This window comes from Sprattus sprattus, assembly GCF_963457725.1.
Source record: "Sprattus sprattus genome assembly, chromosome: 15".
NCBI lineage: Eukaryota > Metazoa > Chordata > Actinopteri > Clupeiformes > Clupeidae > Sprattus > Sprattus sprattus.
The window spans coordinates 11,833,071-11,854,272 of record NC_137913.1 but is presented as its reverse complement, the minus strand read 5'-3'; the positions used below and the strand labels follow the sequence as shown (position 1 = coordinate 11,854,272).

The following is a 21,202-nucleotide window of genomic DNA, read 5'->3' as shown; positions in this document are numbered from 1 at the left end:
GCAAGTACATACACATACACACACACACACGCACTCACACATACACACACACACACACACCAGGACCTGGCATACAGGTGCCTCTTGTACAGGCACTTTCCGCACAATTAGACAATCCACAGATGGGGACACGTAAAAAGGTAAGAGTAGATCCTTCCATAGCTACTAATGTTTAACATGGATACAATCATTAGTTGATCTTAATACATATCTTAATTGAACTTTTTATCTATTTGAAAAGATTAATATTGTTTAGATACTGTTTACAAGGACAACTCTAAGTTTATATTCATTGTATTATGTGTTCCCCCATTTATATAATCTTTTTTTTTAAAGAGTGCTTTAAGAGATAGTGCTTTCTGTATTTTTAGCATAGTCCTTAGAGTATTTATCCCCTGCCTATTTAGCGCATTCAGACTGTCTGAGACACTGCTGTTCATCTATGATGTCCCACATGGTCCAAGAAGGACGTAATTTTGTCTCCGCTGTGTGCTCTTTTGTAGTAGGCTACTGGTTATCTTTTGTTTGGCATGTTTGTACAAGGTTATTTAAAGGACCATTTCTCAACGGTTTGGTTCTTTAGAGAATGTTTGTTTATTAATTATTTATTTTTCAACAAATGCCTCAATTATAATTACAAAGAGGGAAATAAGCATCTTTTTTATTGCAACTTTCACTTGCTCCCGCAATTTCATCGCAACAAACACCTAAAACACCGCAATTTTCACTGCAACTTCTTAGAAAAGCCCCGCAAAATCAGTCATTTTAGGCCGCAACTATCACAAAATAGTTGGGGGGACTGTCTACTGTGTATAGCATTCACGGTTTTGATCCATTCATTGCTTTCTATGGCTTGCACCTGAGATCTAGCCTTACAGAACATATTACGTAAGGACATAAAGGCTTTTCCATAACCTTACATAATAGTATTTTTTCACAAGTGCATCAAATCAATTCCTCGACAAGGTGACTTCTCTCCGCCCCCACCACCCACTCTCTGTGTGTGCATTCGTCTGTGTGTGCACAATCAGTGCTATCAGTCTGTTCATCCTCCTCTCAGCCGACCTAGTTCTTTTTTTCCTGCGGCCGCAATTGCCAATCTGCCCTGGCTCTCTGTGCAGTGGCTTCCTGAGAGCCTATTTCAGCCAGTCCCTGCAGTCGAGGCCCTCTTTCTCTCTCTCTCTGACGCCAGCTGTGACAACCTCATTCTCAAATGTAGGTAACCACACAAAGTCCTCCAAACAATCCTCATTAACCCATCACGCTCACAGGAGCTAGCGCTTAGCAATGGCAAAATGAATGGGAGACTCTTCGGACTGTTCGGTCCAAAGCCTCTCTTCTTATTTCCTGGCATGATTTGCAATGAGCCGAGTGGCAGGAGAAGAGAACGTGACTATGGTGGGGAGATAATGTGCGAGGGGGATTTATGCCTGCCTATACACTGCTCACTGATTAAGGCAGGACAAACAGATGGCTCACTGTGTGCCTTCACAGGCAAGCGAGTGCAGTGTCTCCTCTGCTGAAAAACGCAAAAGTCACAGTGACAGTGACAGTTCGATTATCAGAGCACCTCTGTTTATGATGGCGATCATTTCATTGTTTGCAAACATTTCTGATGGAAAGGAAGTTGATCCCCACTAAGCACACTCGCACACTACATTATACTCTCTGATATTACTTATCGTCTTTCACTGTTATGTTTTATTGTATCAGAATCAGAACCAGGTTTTATTTGCCAAGTAAGTTTGCACAAACAAGGAATTTGACTTGGTAAACTGGCTCTCAGTGTGTCTACACAGAATATACTGTACATCACAACACAAACAGTGCAACGTTTTAAGAACCTACCAAACATTTGGCATAAGTGACTTTCAACTTGTTCTTTTCTCTCTCACTTCTCTACTGACACCTGTTGTCCTTCTTATGCATGTGGGTATTCTCAGGCGTTTCATATTTTTCTACACCAGAATAAGGTACCAACAAGCACCACAGACATCGAGATCATTCCATGAAATCAAGAGGGGCCTTCACAGTGTTTGTTGGCTGCTACGGGTAAGTGACACCAGAAAATGACTCTCGTGTCACTAAGTTCTGGTACCTCTTTGTGGGCTGTATGGGGATCCTCCAGCCCTTGATCTGGCTGAGCTCGTTGTCGGAGAGCTCGATCTGCAGGGGCAGGCGTGGGACCCACACACTCATCTCCAACTGGGCGCTCAGGTAGCTGTAGGTGAAGTTCACCGTCATCCTCACTCGCCCCCTCTGCTCCTTACCGTTCACATACACATAGTCACAGCGGTCTGACACCTGAGAGAGAGGGGGAGGGAGAGAAAGAGAGAGAGAGAGAGGCAAAGAGAGAGAGAGAGAGAGAGAGAGAGAGAGAGAGAGAGAGAGAGAGAGAGAGAGAGAGATGGAGAGAAGTACAGAGAGAGAGGAGAGAGTGAGAAGAGGGAGGTGGAAAGCCAAGGAAAGGAGGAAAGAAGGTGTTTGTGACAGGAACACATTGCAAGAAAGAGAGAAGGAGAAAAACAGACAGGAAGAAAGGTGATGTTAGTTTCAATCCAATCTCTTCTGTTTGTCATGCTTGAAATATGGCTTTTTCTGATATGCCTTCCTCCTCATTCAAGTTTCAATCTGATTTTATTCAAGGATGGTGAATTTGTTCTTAAGAAATTTGTATTCTACACATGTCTTTACACAAGGACAAACCAGAGGAATTTGACTGTCTTGGAGTCTTTGGAGTTTATCTTAGGAACAGGTGAAGGGTTTTCACTTGTAAGGTACTTAAAGGATATAAGATTAAAAAAACAAATACAAATGGAACAAATCCTCCATACAACCACAGTTGCAATAATTTAGGTTTTTAACTCGGGAAAACATCTTAGGTTTTACAGTCCCTTAGATTAGCAATTATGGAGAGAGAAGCAGTTATTCTCAAATCCTCTGCCGAAGCCAATGTCAAAGTGTTAAGCTCTTAACTTTATTTCCACTAAATGCTTTCAGACTGTGTCTCATTGTGAAATCTCCCACGGAATGGTGCCATTAAAGATCCTTAAATGTGACCTACATGGTTTTTATTCTCTTTCAGTGGCACAAATGAATTTGATACAGTGTAATTGGGCGATAAATAGGCCTACCCGCTAATTTTAGGGAATAGTAATAGGCGGTTAGCTTTTTAATGGTCTACACTGATCACTCAATGGTCTGATAGGATATAATTGGGCCAATTGTGCGTGGCAAAAGCAAGACACGTTAATAAATGGGAGCATAGACTGCCACATCGGGCGCAGCAGTGAAGATCTCAATTGCGGTAAATGTATGGTAATTTAATAAGGCAGCGTAACAAGAGTTTAACATCAGTCTATCGAGTTTGCGTTTTTCTTTTTTTCCCCTTTTCTGAGCTCATTTGTTTGATTTACATCTGTGATGCAACCTTGCCATGTCTTGCTCGGTGTTTGAAAAATGGTTTGTAAGCTTCTGAGGCCTTCAAAGCCTCCCCCGTACGCTCTCTGCACCTGCTTATCTGCAAAAACCTGTGCCTCTTAATCAATGGGCTCGTTTACGGCCCGCTGGTATTCCGTCTTTTCCCTTCGCTCTGGGGAAAATATGGCGCTAGCTTTGAGGGACAGCTCAAGGAGGAATGCAAATGTGAAAACCAACTGCACTTTGGAGCCAGTGTCAGTTTGGAGACTTGGGCTGGTGATCTGCTGTTATAACATCTATATAATATGAAATTCACATTCATTCGTTCAGTGTCAGATGTCACACACCTAATGTTCATTATTTCTACTGCAGATATGCAGTACAACCTTTAAGGTTGTGTATTAAGTGCAAGCGTAAGGCAACAAAGGTAACTGTTCTTCTGTCCCTCATATAAGATAATACAGCTTTAACAAAACAAAAACAAACAGCCCGTTGAAATTCATTGGTGTCCTAGCTTCCCAGCACATACCTCTTCTTTTACCTTTTGATATCAAACTTTTGCAGAAAAGGAAAGCAGGCAAAATTTGTAAATGTTGGAGCCATTCATTTTTGTTGATTTATAATAAGGGCTTCTACAAGATGTCATGAAATTTAATTATTCTGTTCATCATTTAAGTTGAAATTATAATGGAATGTATCTCTAATTTGTTGCTTATTATTTAGTGTGCACTTATTATTGCACGAGTGTGTCCCTCTGTAGGAGAAGCGGGAATAGGTTAGATTTAAGATGGTGGAATAGACGTCAAACAGTTATTGACCGTGGTCGCAGAACCAAACAGGTGTCACCTTTGAAACTTTGGAAGGACTTTATCTTGGAATTTACTTTTCCATTTTTTTGTTTATAGTATATATTTTGTGAATACACATGAACAACAATGATGCATTTATATTTTCATTACAACACACGTCAGACCACTACACCCAACTCCAGATGAAGTGGGTTAAGGTAGGAACGTTTTCATTAAACCAAAGGAAGAAAAGCTTAACCTGTTTTTACCACTACAATTCACGCCTGACTATGCTATAGACCTCAACTTGGATAACTTCCTTGTTGATCACTTCTTTGTTGAAAACTTCCTTGTTGATTACTTCATTGGGGATTACTTGGGACGTAGCAAACAAAGGTACGACAGAGGTTCATGATTCAAAAAAGAAGAAATTCAAATTGAAATTCAATGATATGTACTGAAATGGAAATTAACTCAATTTTAAACAGTTTATTTTGAATGCATGGACACTTATAATATTTAGTTTGGAAAACCTGATTCAGCTTGAGAAAATAATGGGGTGCCATTGAATCAGCGCAACTTGTCAGACCTGCGATGAAGTCGTAATGTCTGTCTGTTTGATGGAGAGACAGAGAGCAGGGCAACTTGTGTTGATGTGTGTGTGTGAGTATGTCTACTTGTGTTGATGTGTGTGTGAGTGTGTGAGAGAGAAAGAGAGAGAGAGCATGTGTCTGATTGTGCATGTGGGTCTGATTATGTGTGCGTATGTGCATGCGTGTGTATGCGTTTGTGTCCGTGAGTGTGTGTGTGTGTGTGTGTGTGTGTGTGCAACTGTCCTTTGTAACTCATTTCATTAGACACGTCTCTCTGTCAGGGACTTTTGGGTTTGGACATCACTAATCTCTTTGAACACAAACACGCACATTCAAACACACACACACACACACACACACACACATAAATTCTCACGCTCACTCACTCATACACACAAACACACACTCCCACCCACACACATACACACAAATTCTCACACTCACTCACTCATACACACAAAGACACACCAAAATGGAGTGTTGCTCCTTCACAATACAGCACCATTACTCACACTAATGTGATGTCATAGGCTTGTCATTAGTACAAATAATAATTGGAAATGGATTGAGTTGCTCAAATAAACAATACCATAAATAACATCAGAATGCCCGTGTGTGTGTGTGTGTGTGTGTGTGTGTGTGTGTGTGTGTGTGTGTGTGTGTGTGTGTGTGTGTGTGTGTGTGTGTGTGTGTGTGTGTGTGTGTGTGTGTGTGTGTGTGAGAGAGAGAGAAACCACCACTGTGTTTCTTTCTTTCTTTCACAATGTTTATATATTCTTTTATTTATGCTTTCTTTCTCTTTTTATTCTACTTCCAAACTCCTCACTGGTTCTTTCCTCTTCTCCCTAAGTTCTCTCTCTCCCTCCTTCCCTGTCACATGTAGTCAAAAGTCACTGCAGCAGTCAGTACCCCAGCAACCCCTTCACTTACGTATTGTTTGACAAGTTGAGAGATAGACAGATGGCAGAGAGGGAGAGAGAGAGAGAGAGAGAGGAAAAGTGAGAGAGAGGAAGAGTGAGAGAGAGAGGGAGACAGAGAGAGAAAGAGAGAGATAGAGACAGAGAGAGAGAGGGGGGGGAGAGGGAGACAGAGAGAGAAAGAGAGAGAGAGACAGAGAGAGAGAGAGGGGGGGAGGGGGGGGGGGAGAGAGAGAGGCCATGGCGAGACAGGCAAGAGGCTGTTAAATAACGGTCCCAGCCTGTCAAGAGGGCCTTTGACAAGTCTCATAGTAGGTCTGAGTTTAACAGCGGGCTGAGAAGAACCTCATTTTTAAGACCATGTTTTTCTTTAAGGTTTCTTGTTTCTTGAATGTTTCTTTAATGAAGTGAACAGATGACACAGCAGAGATGGGTTAGCTTAGGTACATTATGGGGTGATTGGTGGTCAAATATTATCAAATATGATTGAAAGGAGAGTGTGTATATGGATGAGATTGAAAATGGCAGAGAGAGAGAGAGAAAGAGAAAAGGGTCACAAAGAGATTGAGGTAGGAACACAGAGAAAGAAAAATAGACAGATGACAATAGAAAAATGAAACTAGGAGGAAAGAGATAGGCAGCGACAGTAAAAGGGGAAGAGAGTGGACAACAGGAAGACAAAAAAAAGACTACAAAAGGGAAAAGGAGGAACAGAAAGAGTGAGAGGGAACAACAGGCACACAGAAGAGAGAAAGCTCCGGAAAGACTTTGAGGGGCAGAAGGAGAGAATGAGAGACAGAAAGAGAGAGAGAGAATGCGAGAGAGATGTCCATCAGACTGGACACAGAGACTTTGAGGGGCAGAAGGAGAGAATGAGAGACAGAAAGAGAGAGAGAGATGTCCATCAGACTGGACACAGAGCTGTGGGTCAGTGGTAGGAAAATGAGCTTTAAGAAGCTTAAGGGGAATTTTCAAAGACTCAAGCCTTCCTAATGTGTATGGAAAAAGAAAAAAGCACAAAATCACACAATAAGAGCTTCAGGGCTTATCTCCACCGCAAATTTTCCATAAAGAGGAGTGTAACGAATCAAACGCTGACAAACACACAGCGAGCGTCGTCCACCAATGGAGCCTCCCCTGTGACTAAGTGTGGATAATGTCTGTAAGCTGATGCTTTAATGTGTATGGACAGATGGTTTCCACACTTTCACTCGTGCAACTTTTTTTTTTTTTTTTCCCAGAAAGTTCATTTGTACACTCCTTAACCTCGCCCTCACGCATGCAGGCCACATATGTAAGCCATTACGCTACCAGAGGAGTCTCGAGGCCGATGGCCCTGGGGCGGAGAAAAAAGGCTGACCCAGGTGGCTGAGAGAGGGGAGAGGAGAGGAGGTTAGGGTTTTCTTGAGTTCCAGCTGATGCCTCTCTCATGCACACACACACACATATGTGCACACGCACACACACAAATAAATACACGCAAGCATGCAAGCACACAAGGTGCACTCAAACACACAACACACATGTGCACATGCACGCATGTACACACACACACACACATGCGTGCACAGAAGGTTCACACACGCACACAAAGACATATCTGTACATGAGTGCCTTTTGATGATCTTAACCTCGGAGAGAGTGGCGACGTGTTTAGTCACCCAGTGAACTACATCACTCTGCGTTGTCATACAATAGCTGTGTGGCCACTGCAAGAAAAGTCCCTGAGGTCTGGAAAATGAAGTCCACAGAAGAGCCAAAGTGTTTTAAAATGACCTTCTGAGAACCTTGTAAGGGCTTCTAGTCAGCTGTGTGCTTAGTAGTGAAGAGCCTCTCAACCCTTAAAAACCTTTATCATCATAGCACTCCACAACAGTGTTTCTGGGTATTTCTTAATGATGGTCTCTTGGTCTATTGGCTGTGAGGAAACAAAAACATTTGTGAAATATGGTGTAGAAAATTAACTGCAGCCTTTTTCTTGCAGTTTAATCCTGTCAATTTAATCTGAATCCAGAAACTGCATTGTGAGTGAACTTTTTTTTACACACGGACCAATCAACTGCTCTGACTCTTTTAGGTAACCTGAGCCGAACGCAGTCAAAGAGTTCACATCATCAGCTGATATTGCAAAGCGAACCTGAGCGATCAAATATGATATGATATATGGTAACCACCATAGCTCCAATCAACATTATGATGCACAGTCTATGGTATCATTTGTAAGGGATGATAGGGGATAGTCTGGCGGTTATTATCGACGAACAGGATATGAAATATTATATGAAAGATGTGAATTAAAAGCACAAAACCAGTTGCCAATGACAGCGGCCATTCATTTTTCGCAGAGATGAATATAAAGAAATATCAGACCTTCGAATGTTGGGGTGGCCCATTGAAATCAACTAAACTTTTTGGAACATTCTGAAGAGCCGTATAATATAGTACAGTTAATTGTGAGGCATATTTAAGCATCACTACAATAATCACCTCACATTACTGCCTGTCTACTAGAGATTCTGCTAACAACAACAGCCTGCATTCATTACGCATTTAAAACAATTTATTATTGAAGGCACTGACTGTTTCTTACATTCAGAGATAATGAAACTTAATGAGGAAAAGCAGCGCAAAAGGGAACATTGGTTTCCATTTTGTCTGTTCGTGACTGGTCAATTTTCAAATGGTTGGGTGATAAACTCAAAACACAGAATTCTCTGAATGAGACACAGTCCTATTCAGGTCGTGTTGCTTAGTGACAGCTTATTTCCAGGAACCTAGAGGTGCTTATACTGATGTTGGAAGAGTTATGCAAATGTACCACAGTTCAGATCCAATCTGAACCATAAGGGTACATGTTTAGGTCTCGCTTACATCAGATACAGGTTCAAGGAAATATGCCAAACTAGGAAGCCATCAGGAAACTACTTCCTTTGTATGTGTGTGTGTCATAAGGCCTTAATAGTCTTTAACTTTTATATGAAAAGGTGGGTAACGAAGGGGTAAACCAGTGGGTGGGTATTTCATTTGTATTAATCACCGTTTTCATTTTTGGAAACTATGTAGAAAGTTGAAGCTTGTGGTCAGAACCTCAGAAACACACACACACACATGTACACACACACACACACACACACACACACACACACACACACACATACAGGTCCCCTCTTGTCTGTTTGCCTCAGGTCAAACAGCACTCACTTGGAGACATCCGTCATAGCCCATCACCTTACCGAAACACACACACTCACTCTCACACTTACACACACACTTGCACACTCATAAATCTTAAGGCCTTTCCATATATCCAATAAAACATCCCCTCACACTTCCTTTGCTATTAATTTGACCTGAAATCCTGTGCAGCCAAGCTTAAAAGCTCATGCCCATCACACTCTCGCACCCAAACACCTAGACCAGCAGAGTTGAGCAACCACTCAAGCTGGAGGGTAAGCAAGGCCTAGGAAGCCATGTCATCAGTTTTAAGAAGATAAGAACACACACACACACACACACACACACACACACACACACACACACACACATAAGCAGGTACCATACCTTGAGGACATCTTCATCAGTAGAACTGCAGTCAGTGAAATCAGAGATGTCGGTCACTGAGCCATCTGCCTCCACGGCAACGGTCCGCACAGGCACGGCAACCCTCTTCCCAGTCAGTATGGCTGTGTTTCTGATCTCAGTGTCCTGCACCCAAGGACAAAAGAAAAACGTTCAGCTTACACTTACACAACACTTACTTATTAAATCACACAATTTAACCACACCCCTGTCTCTCTATGTATCTATCTTAACCATCTCTCAACACACACACACACACACACACACCAAGTATGGCTACACATATTTTTAACATCTTGTTTAATTACACTCTTGTAAGGGTTATGCTTATATTTCCACATTGTAAGTAGTTTTTTTTACCCTTTTTGGTAGGGCACAAAATCAATGAATTCTTTCATAGTCTACATTATTTATGAATGGTTCCTAGCTCTGCCCCAAAAAATGTGGTCACCCATTTGAACCTGTACTGGTTGTTTACATATGCTGTACAGTAGAAATGGGTCAGAAGATACTGGGAAGAAAGCAGTTCTGTTAAAACAAACAGTAAAAAGCAGAGAGAATATTTTTCAGGGTGTAATGATACATGTATTCGTAACAAACCGTTTGGTACGGGAAATTCGGTTCAGTATGCGATTTCCTCGGTTCGGTACACCCTATGACCCAACAATTACTGTCAGAATAATCTATTCATGTCTAAAGTTCATACTTGCACACACGGAATAGAAACTCTACAGCATGCATTTTACCTGTAAAGTTTTGGTACCAGTTGTAGTATATCAACTGTAGCATGTTAGTCGGTTAAGCCTGGTCAGACAGACTAGTCAAGCTCAATGGATAGCAATTTCTGTCAAACTGTATGCCGAAAAGTCAGATATGCCTTTGGATACACTTCATTATATTACACTACATTTCACTTACGGCATCACCCAAATGTGTTGATTAGCAAAACGAGACAAAAACAGATGGAAGGCAAGTCCTCCACACACTGTTCAGCCAGCCTCTCACCGCAGATTGAGACCATGCCAAAGAAACTAACTAACACCATATAGTATTTATCGCTGCGAATATGCGATCGTTTTCGGTCATAGAAAATACAGAATAAAAGCAAATGGTCAAAGTGCTCGAGCCCTCCCACAGTGTGCCTTCACGTGTGTATTTCAGTTAGTCTGTGTGTCTGCCCTATACAAACATAAGCATAAGATGCAGTACATGAATTATCAACAGATCAGGGTTAAGTGCCTGTTGCGTCGCCTTTTGTCTTGCCCCTGTTTGGGTAAAGAAGTTGCACTTGAACATACTGCAAAGACTACAGACAAGGGCCAACTAGCACATACAGTACATTCTGCGATAATTATTAACAGCTGTGTTTCAGTGCAAAGGTCAGTTAATTTTCTCCTTGGTGGTCAGACAAGGGCCAATGGTGCGGAACACGACACACAAACTAAGGCTCCAGACACTCACAGATGGCTCAACTTTGTCATACTTTGCCAGTATTTGGAGTGGGGGGGGGTCTTTTCCCTGCTGTTCCGAAAACATCCTGAACTGTGACCCCAAAACTGAGATAAATACTGAACTGTGAATTTTGTGTACTGTTACACTCTGAATATTTCCAAATGCAGGTTTGTGCAGCTGTTACATCAACTGAGCCTGCTTGTTGAACTTTTTACCTGGCACTATGTGATCTGTGATTCTTTAGCTTTTACTCTTTCCTCAGACTTCTTGTGTGATCATACTCCAAAGACTTGCCTCGGATGACAGGTGGGATAGAACAAGGAAGGCTTTAAGAAATGGTTTGGTGAGTGGGAGGCAATAGTATGTTTTCACACTGAGAGGTAATAAGGCAAGGCGTACATTATTGATCTATTGAGACAGTGAAGATTTTGCGGGTGAGAGGATGGTGTTTTTCAATGTTTACTGAGATAAGATAAATAGTAGGGATGGGTTCAATCGGGCATAAACAAATACAAATTATTTGAAGTTGAATCATATCCATTTCAAATGAAACAAACAGAGATCCAGACACAAATAACAGCCTACCTGCACACCACACATACATACAAACATGCTTTGATTTATTTGTGCTTTGTTTAGGACCACCTCCCACTCGGCTGCCCTGCTTCTGCTCTACCACATAGCCTGTGTCCTTAAACAAGTCAATGCTTTGATTTGACGAGTACCTGGAGTACCAGGTATAAATCCAGGTTGGTTAACTCCGTGTGACTATCGTCTTTCTCCTGGGTCTTCCAGGGACAGTATCCCTTTGGGCACCATCACCGGAGGTGAACCGGGGTCCAAAGAAGGGTGAAGGAAGGGGTTAGTTTAATCCTCACACACTACACAAGCTCGGAAGGAGGATAGGAAGGAACAAGGAGCACAATGGGATTATGACCTCCAAAGACATCAGCAATAATGGCCTTGTTCGTTGTCCAAGGATCACATGTGGTCAGCCTAAATATAGACACGTTCCGTGCAGCGTATTTGCAGCAGCAAGTCAACCAGTATTTATTCACGAAAAGAAGAAAAGCATTCCCATTTTTTAAATGAATCAGTCATAGTATGTATTTGATAACACAGATTGATAATACTACGCAGATGTTCAACAAACATTTATCAAGCTGTCTAACAATCAAATACAAGTTTCTCTAGCTGTCAAAAACCTGACAAATCTCAGCTTTTCATAACCCTATCCCTAGGCTAGCCCTCATCCACACAAACTTTATTTGCCAAACCATCACTGCTGGTCCTTATCCATCACCTCAACCGCAATCTAAAGCCTATTTGGTCACTAGAGATTCCACAGATTCTGAAAAAATGTATAAAAATGAAGGACTTGACATTTAATCATTGACTTCTGGCCAAAAGAAAATGCTCATCATCATACTCAAGCAGAAATGATCTGTCCGAACTAGCGTCAGAGTGTAGGTTCTAGGAACCACATGACACTCTCTTGTCACTTCAGAAAAGTCTACTAAGGTCACGTCTCCCTGTAAGTGGGCGGACCACTGCACGCTTGAAAGGCTGAAATGAGAGCAACCATTGAACCTATTCTTTCAGTCGTCAGCCATTTTGCCAGTCAGGTATGTCTGACACTCGATCAACACCTAATAATTTAAGATGAAGAGACTGCAGGCTGTCTAGATTAGTGCCGTGACAGGATATCGAGGAGAAGACATGTCTCAGTGTCAGTGAGGCTGATTTGCAAATACCTCATATCCTCTTGTAAGACCTACTTAGCTGACTTGCCAATGCTCAGAAATCTCCCATCACCCGTATTACGAACCCTAGTTCGTCTTGACTGCAAAAATACAATTTCATTTCTGTTTCTTCAAACTTGGAATCCAAACTACACCTGGTTCACTTTCCCTATGCACCTGTCTCATTCCCTTCCCTCCTACCCCCATTCCTTTGATCTTTTCCTAGCCTCAAATGTTCTATACTCTAAGGTTCTTTGGGTTATGATTGCAATTTTTTTTTTTGTATCTCCACTTCCCTTGTTCCCTTGACATCAACTGTCATATGCATCATAACTTTCAAATCCCTTTCCATCCATTTCAACAAACACGCAGATGGGCACTTTTCTGCAGGTGGGCTGCTGAGAACAGAGAAGTTGCAATACCCTAAGACTGGGGGTCATTTTGCTACATCCCAGAGTGTGTCTGTATGTGACGGGGAAAAAAGCTATATAAAAAAATATATATCATCTACAATTTTCAGGTACACAACAAGCACAGTTGGATGCTTAGTTTATTTTGATGAGCGAAGCAATCATGATTGGGAAAGAGAACTGTCAAGCATTTCCTTTTCCACTCTGTTGGATCAGATACTCATGACATGTTTTTGAAATTTGAGATTATTTATCCGGCAGATTAATTGCGTTAAAAGGCCGTACGTGAGAGGAAAAACCAAAACAGACAGCGATGACACGCCACTCCCGTGCAACGAGAGGAGATGTTAGATGGAGGACAGGATGAACTAATGACGTCGCGGCCCAGCATGGCGCTCAGACGTCAACAACTAATCACGTGAGAGATTAACCAGGGCAGGAGAGACGTGACTGAAACCGATGAGCTCTTTGTGTCCGTTTCAAACAGGAGCCTGGTTCTGTTCGTTGAGTGACTGACAATATCCTCATTAGAGCTGTGCTGTGTAAGGCCGTTTGCATAATGCAGAAACATGTCCGTTCATTAGAGGTACTAAATTGTATGTCAAAAGTAATTGCATTATATTAAAAAAAGGCGCATACATACAATGATGATTTCCGTGTTTGTGGATGATAATACACATGTTTGCGTGTTTGTGACTATGCTAAGTTACCATGAACACACAATGTAATCCTCTGTAATTGGTAGAGGAAGCCTTAAAGTGTAGACTCTAAACCCATGTGGTCGTCATCTGGCAAATGCTCCTTTTACATAGGTGTGTTAATCTGAGAGTTAATCTAGAGCTTCTTTACACATCTAATTCTTTTGAACTCACTTACTCCATGTATTGTGTATGTGCTTGGGAATAATTTGGCTCTCTACCAATACTACATGTAGACATTTATTGTGCCATTTGCACAGGTACAAGTGTTCATCTACTGCATAAGAGGTTTCACTCAGTATCTTCAGTCACTTAGGAGAAATATATAGTGCAGAGGGCAGTCACATAAACATCCATTCAAGATTGTTACCAGTTATTTAGCCTTTAGAACTAGGCCCTGGAACCCTCCTGAGGAGGCATTCCACTCTAACCCAGCGTCACATAAAGGATGTCCCAGTAGCAGGCATCGCAGCGATAGTTGGCCAGACCAGGTGCTATTTGTGTGGCCACAGCTGTTGCTATGATTTTGTCTCCTCATCCAATTGTGTAATTTTGAGTCCACACGTAAATGGATTAGAGCTGGCACACGCCGGGAGTGATACTGTGAACAGTCGTGACAGATGTTCTCAGTGAAACTCACTGTGCGTGTCTGTCTGTGTGTGTGTGTGTGTGTGTGTGTGTGTCTGTGTCTGTGTGTCTGTGTGTGTGTGTGTGTGTGTTACTGGCAACCTTCCCTTGTAACTCACAATGTCAGTGTAATTATCTATTTACAGAATGCTAATGAAGACAGTGAAAGCAAAGTTACAATGAACAGGTCTGTGAAAAATAACTTGAATGGCAGGTAGTATTGAATGCCCTCCAGGAGAGCTGTACTGATTCATCACCGTTAAGAGATGCATTCATCTATTCTTTTGCTGTCTGTCTGGGTGACAACTAATTACACAGTCACAGTATGGGGCTATGGACCCTTGTGTGAAGTGCATGTGACTAGTCTACAAAGCTCAGTAACATTGTTGAGATGCTAGCCCTTGATCTGTCTCTCAGCACTTGTCAAGCTGCTACTTTGTTGGCTCATCCTGTCATCGGATCTCCCACCTTCCTGTACCTCTACTGTTGTTTATTATCTCACTTGTAGGTCTCTTTGCAGATGAAGTCCTTGTGCATGTATCGTATCGGGTTTAATACCGGCCTGTGTGTGTTATCGGCTACGTTCGCGTTGGCATGTTAAACTATTATCATAGCGATTGTTTAACAGAGTGACGGATTTTTAACAAACTGGCCGATAACTGACGTAGCTATGCTAAGTGAGCATGTAATGTAAACAGTAGATGTTCTCACCTGGACGAGTGGGGCCAGGCCTATGAAGTCCCTCTGGGTGGTGTAGATCCTCATGGTCCCCTCCATCTGTCCCGCGGCCCGCATGTCCGCGGGCAACACCAGCTGCCAGGCGATCACCTGGCTTTCCGCCTGGGTGCTGAGCTCCTCCACCTCAAAGTCCATCTGCAGGATCTCCAGCAGTCTGCTGTTAGGCCTGAGGACCACAATTACATTTAGGCATTCAGCAAGACGCTTTGATACAAAGTGGCCTGTACTGTTGTACAGATAGACGTGTAATGTTTGTTACAGATGTTTGTAATGACCGGAGTAGCTGATGTAATGTATTGGCACAGAGATCAGGGAGTGGAATGTGATAAGCCAGTGGTGTGCAGTGTGTCATGAGTGCAGATCATTTTCCATTGTCTTTTTTTCAACATTGAAATACATGGAAGAAATGCCAGAATTTCTTTTCTTTTCTGTTTTTTTTACGGGTTAAGTCAACAATGCTTTTGTTTCTGTCTGGACCTAGATGACTTTAATGAGCCTCGCTAGGTAATGTGTACACTGATGCAGTTACTGTTTTTTACTGAGAGATGTTATTTCAAATCCAATCCAAAGAAATGCCAGAATTTCCATCAGTATGTGTGACCCATGGGTCCCAAACCCATGACCCCATGGGTGTCCCAGCCTCTCTACCAGTTGAGATAAAGGGACAATGGAGCGACAGAAAACACCCACCACACACTAAGCAATTCTTTCCTTTGGTCCTTTATCTATTCATCCATTTAACCTGATGGATGCTCAAACTACATCACATGTACGTATGCCATGGTGCCCTGTCTGATTTGTCAGTATGTGAGAGTGTGTTTGTTAGTCTTTGCTTGTGTGTGTGTGTGTGTGTGTGTGTGTGTGTGTGTGTGTGTGTGTGTGTGTGTGTGTGTGTGTGTGTGTGTGTGTGTGTGTGTGTGTGTGTGTGTGCGCGCGCGTGCCGCGTGTGTGTGTGTGTGTTTGGTGTTTGGTGGGACAGATAGACCTTCACGTGTGTCATCTGTGCATAGCCCAATGAGTTCCATGTGAGTCAATGACCCCTACGCCCCTCAGAGTGTCTAAGGGCAGGTCACTGCATCAGAAATAGTAATACAAGTGGGCATTGTCATGCAATATTCTCTCAGCTATGTAATACCTTTACAGAGACTTAAGAACCCTAATCTTTTTAAGATCTCTAATCTGCTCAATCTGTCTAAATGCACTGAACTAAGAAAGGTATATATATACGACCACACTCACACACACACAAAGGCATACGCACATGGACATACACACACACACACACAGGCATACGCACATGGACATACACACACTCAGGCATATACACACAAACAGGCATACACACAGACACAGGCATATGCACATGGACGTACACACACGCAGGCTTATACACACACACAGGCATACACACACACACACAGGCATATGCACATGGACATATACACACACGCAGGCATACACACGCACACAGGCATACACAAACGCAGGCATGCACACACAGGCACACACACATCACTAAGTGGTTTTGTCATCTCATGTCTTTGAGGACACCTTTGTCATTGAGGACACTTGACACGCTCATCTAAGCAAGTGTCTGTCAACTTTCGTTTTTTTCACTCTCTTCTTCCTCCCCTCACTTTCACTCTTACTCTCTCACACACTCTATGCTCTGTATGCTATGGTATGCTCTCTCTCACTCTCAAGGTGAACAGCAAGACACTCAATGCTAGGGTAAACCAGTGGCGTGTAATAGAACGTCCCCACTTGCTTTACAGACCTTAGAAGCCAGTCATTCATGAGCAGTGTATAAGACTTAAATCATCACTGTCTTTACTATCATTTAGATACGTAGTAACAGACTCCATATTGTCTACTAGCTCACTGTTGGTTTTCACACGCTCTTGCCCGGAGCCCGCAAGCCAAGACGTGGTTTTGTCTGAAGCCAAGAGCGTCTGGAAAAAAAATGTCTCAGAAGAGAACCAACGCATTTTATGAAAATCAAAGCTGCTAAACTTTTGAGTTCCAGAGTGACTCTCATTCCACTTACAATATTTATTTGGCAGAAGCCACGTTCGCATTCTACGGTGGAGACGACAAGTGTGTTGACAGCTGGTAGCAGAGGCTTGAAGCTCCTCTGGATGTCTTGGCTGTCTTCATGTATCCCATGATGCACCTCTGTGCCTGAAGGAAGTGCAGAGTTTCAGCACCTTTGCTTCATATCTCATACCACACTTCTCTGGTCAACTGGAAGGCTGCAGGGTTTTGTTATTGGCGAGGAACTGCTGATATTTGTCTCTGTCGTGCAGCTTGCCAGGTAGACACCAGTGTCTCACAACATGCTGACAACTCTCTTTGTTTTTAGCAGGAGCATAATGGAGGCTGCACAGTTTACCAAAGAAAGAATGGAAATTGATTGAGACGTGCCTCCTCCCTAACAGCATCTCCTACGCTGAACTCCAAGCGGTGGTTCATAGTGTGCCAGATGAAAATAGCCTGGAAACTGGTTGACCACTCTGGTCGCAACACCTGCCTCTCTTCCCAGCAAAACCGTGGCACCTTCACATGCGAAACAAACAAGCTGCTCCTTTTGAAATGTCTTCTGTGAAGCCATGGAGAGAAAGATTCAGTGCTGTGTGAATGACCTGTGTGTTAATTACCTAGAAATCCATTGTGGTGAGAGAGGTTACTAAGCTACGCAGTATGAGCTACCTCTACAGTGGTGGCAGGGGCTCTACAATATCCAACAAGAATGGCCGTGGCTCTCCGCCTACACACTAACCCTAACCTTACACGTGCTCTGCCATCATAGATCATTAGATTGCTGATGGTGGTTCACTCGTCAGCCAGAGAATAAATCTTTCAAGAACACTTGCAATTACTTGCTTTCTTATTTCTGTTGCTATGTGCTGCTTTTTTATGATTGTTAAGTCCATCCCATGTTCAATCCATTCAGGATTATCGTCTATTTCTGTTTCTTGGTCTGTATTTTCTGCTGTGCACTTGTATTTGTACCAGATGCGACTTGTGCCGGCTAATATTTTTTTTTCTGAATGTTAAGTCGTTCCCATGTTCAAGCCATTCAGGACTTCAGGATGTCTATTTCTGTTTCTAGGTCTGTATTTTCTTACAGAGAGACAAGTGCTGTGCACTTGTTATTGTCCCTGGTGCGACCACCTTGATGCACTCAAGAGCTCTGATTCGACAGCACTCACAAACAAACCTAGTGTGTAACCTTGATAGTCAAAAGCCATGGATGTAACCCCTTCTTCACCTTTGCTTGCTTTCTGTCATCATTTATAGACAGATCATTCTTCCAGATCATTTTCAGAATTCCGAACTGCCTGAACGTCCTGATTCATCATCTCTTTGTGGCCATGTTGCTGTTGAGCCGCCTGTCCTCCATCTTGTTTCCCTCCTGCTGCTGCTATCTTTCTAGTAATGACATTAGCTTCAATTAGTTAGTTAGCTAGTTCAACTTACATCTGTACCTGTGTAATACGAGACCATTTTCACTTTCACTTTGAGTGGAGAGCACACACAACAAAGACACAACATAGCACAAGCAACTGACCAACAGGCCATCTGTGTCCTCTACTGTGTCTTTTTGATGTGTAACTTATTAAACCAGTCAAAGCCTGACATGCCAATCCAGAAAAGAACAGACTGGAGCTAGAGAGCTCTCCGACTTTGTCATCATTTATTTTAGGTAGCCTTAGGTACTATTTACTACATACCGTATTACCCACGTTTGTCAATACTAATTTAAGTGAAGAACAATTTGAGTTCTTAAAAAGACAAGGGTAGGGTATTTTCGCTGTTTTCCAATTTTTATATACATACAAAAATGCATACAACTGTTTGGATAGCATATTTAAGGGAAGATATGCAACCTCCATTAACAAACCAATATCACTTAGAGGGCTATAATGAACAAACCTAGTGTAGCTCTAGGCCTAGTCTTCGTAGTGCTTAGTGACAAATATGTTCAAACTTTGTTGCTTCTTAGCCACTGTTTATTTGTTCATTTCACTTAATGAACCTTTAAAATAACGCGTTGTCACAACCTTTAAGAATACGCCTCATTGGATGCCTAAGTGAAGTGACTTCCACAGCTGTTTTGAGCTGCCAATGCTGCGGATAGCGGTGGGCTTTTCCTGTTCAAACTGAGGTGTAAACACAAGCCAGATGTGAGCACAAACAGGCCGTCCATATGCTGTAATGAGGAATTAATCAACGTAAATGTTGTTTTTGTGTTTTGCCCTAGTCCAAATATTTGTATCTGTGTATCTCAATTTTTTTTCTGTTTATCGGGGGATGAGGAGGGTGTGGGGGGGGGGGGGGTGTAGGCATGTGTTTACAATGACAGTCAGTGACAAAACAGATTATTCTTACTGTACATAATGTCAATTTAAAAAAAGCCGCTTTAAAAATGAGAGGAGATCATATTAATGACTCTGGTGTACAACATGAGAGATCATTTTACAAACACAGGAGATCATGTTGTGTCAATATTATGAAGAAATTATTTTACCTCAGGGGAGATGAGTGTTGTATGCTTGAGTTGATCCTTATCAAAACCTTGATCCAGCCATACAGGCACCCAAAACAAACTCTAGACAACTCTCACCCCAATACAAAATCAAACTCTCACACAATGTGAATGAGCAAACATGTCTGTGTGTTTACGCCAGATGTCCTATCTCCCTCTTGTCCTGTCAAGTTGGAAACCTTTCATATGATTAAATCAATGCCTTATACTTCAACTACAGGGAATAGGAATTAGGGAGATTAGACCAGAAAGTGTTTCAAACTTTAACTTTCTCTCTTTCAACTCTCTTGCTCTCAAGGTGAACGCTAACTCTAACAGTCTTCATCTCTCTCTCTCTCTCTCTCGCTCTCTCTCTCCCTCTCTTTCTTTCTCTCTCTCTATCCCTCTCTCTCTCACTGTCTCTTTCTCACTTTCTCACTCTCTCTCTCTCTGTCTTTTTCACTCTCTCTGTCTCTCTTTCTCTCTCCCTCTACCCACCATGCATTTCAGATCCCTCCAACTGATGAATCAGAACAGGGTTCAGTGAGTGTGTGTGTGTGTGTGTGTTTGTGTGTGTGTGTGTGTGTGTGTGTGTGTGTGTGTGTGTGTGTGTGTGTGTGTGTGTGTGTGTGTGTGTGTGTGTGTGTGTGTGTTTGTGTGTGTGTGTGTGTGTGTGTGTGTGTGTGTTTGTGTGTGTGTGTGTGTGTGTGTGTGTGTGTGTGTGAGTGTGTGTGTGTGTGTGTGTGTTTGTGTGTGTGTGTGTGTGTGTGTGTGTGTGTGTGTATTTGTGTGTGTGTGTGTGTGTGTGTGTGTGTGTGTGTGTGTGTGTATTTGTGTGTGTGTGTGTGTGTGTGTGTGTGTGTGTGTGTGTGTGTGTGTGTGTGTGTGTGTGTTTGTGTGTGCGTACTGGTGAAAGTTGTTTTTGGCTGAAATCTGTAATCTCTGTGTGTCTAGGGCATAATTCAATACCATATGTCCCTTCTTACTCGACTGGACTTTAAGTGTGGTGTGTGTACGCCTGGTCTGAAAGATCATCCCAAACTGAGTAGCTTCCATGTGATTGAGTTAATGTGATTCACCAACTGTGATCCCATGTTCCCCTTATCCTTATCTTGTATAAAGAAGAAATCCCACAACAAAAGCTTCGAAAGATTTAACAAACAAGATCTTCCCCCGCTTTTTTAAATTGCCATTAAACTGGATTAAGAGCCACTTTAATCCAGCATTATGCCCATAAAGGAGGTAGTGAAGTTGGGCTATGGTAGAGTGGAGCAGGGAGGGGAGAGAGGGGGGTTGTCTTGTGGTATCCAGTTTCAATGTTGTATTAAGCCCCTACTACCCCCTGTCCTTACCTCAACCCCCCAACACTCCCAGAGTTTACAAAGTAACACATCAACGCGTCATCCATGACCTTACAGGGCGTTATGAGCGAAGGACAGTCATGTTTTCTCTCTCTTTCTCTCCTCTTTTCCTCTCTCCCTCTCCTCTCTTCCTCTCTTTCTCTCCTCTCTCCCTCTCCTCTCTTCCTCTCTTTCTCTCCTCTCTTCCTCTCTTGTTTCTCCTCTCTCCCTCTCCTTCTTTCCATTAAACACTCTCACTGCTTAGCTGGGGTTTGGTAGCAAAGTCTCCAGAATCCCCCCAAAGTGCAGCTGCAGGAGGTTCCTCTCCACGGGGGGTCTGGTAAATTATAGGGGCGCTTCAGACGCCCGG

At 42.6% G+C, this 21,202-nt stretch overlaps 1 protein-coding gene across 1 annotated transcript in view; it reads right to left on the bottom strand.

Annotated features, from left to right (window-relative positions):
- Positions 1-21,202, bottom strand: part of LOC308376048 (transmembrane protein 132D) — a gene marked incomplete at both ends in the record, with an annotated part of 73,291 nt that overhangs the window by 3,811 nt on the left and 48,278 nt on the right. Inside the window, 3 exons of the mRNA XM_080852297.1 lie at positions 2,099-2,304; positions 9,280-9,423; positions 14,938-15,130. Of these exons, the coding sequence (XP_080708423.1) occupies positions 2,099-2,304; positions 9,280-9,423; positions 14,938-15,130 (543 nt within the window). The remainder of the gene's footprint in view (positions 1-2,098; positions 2,305-9,279; positions 9,424-14,937; positions 15,131-21,202) is intronic.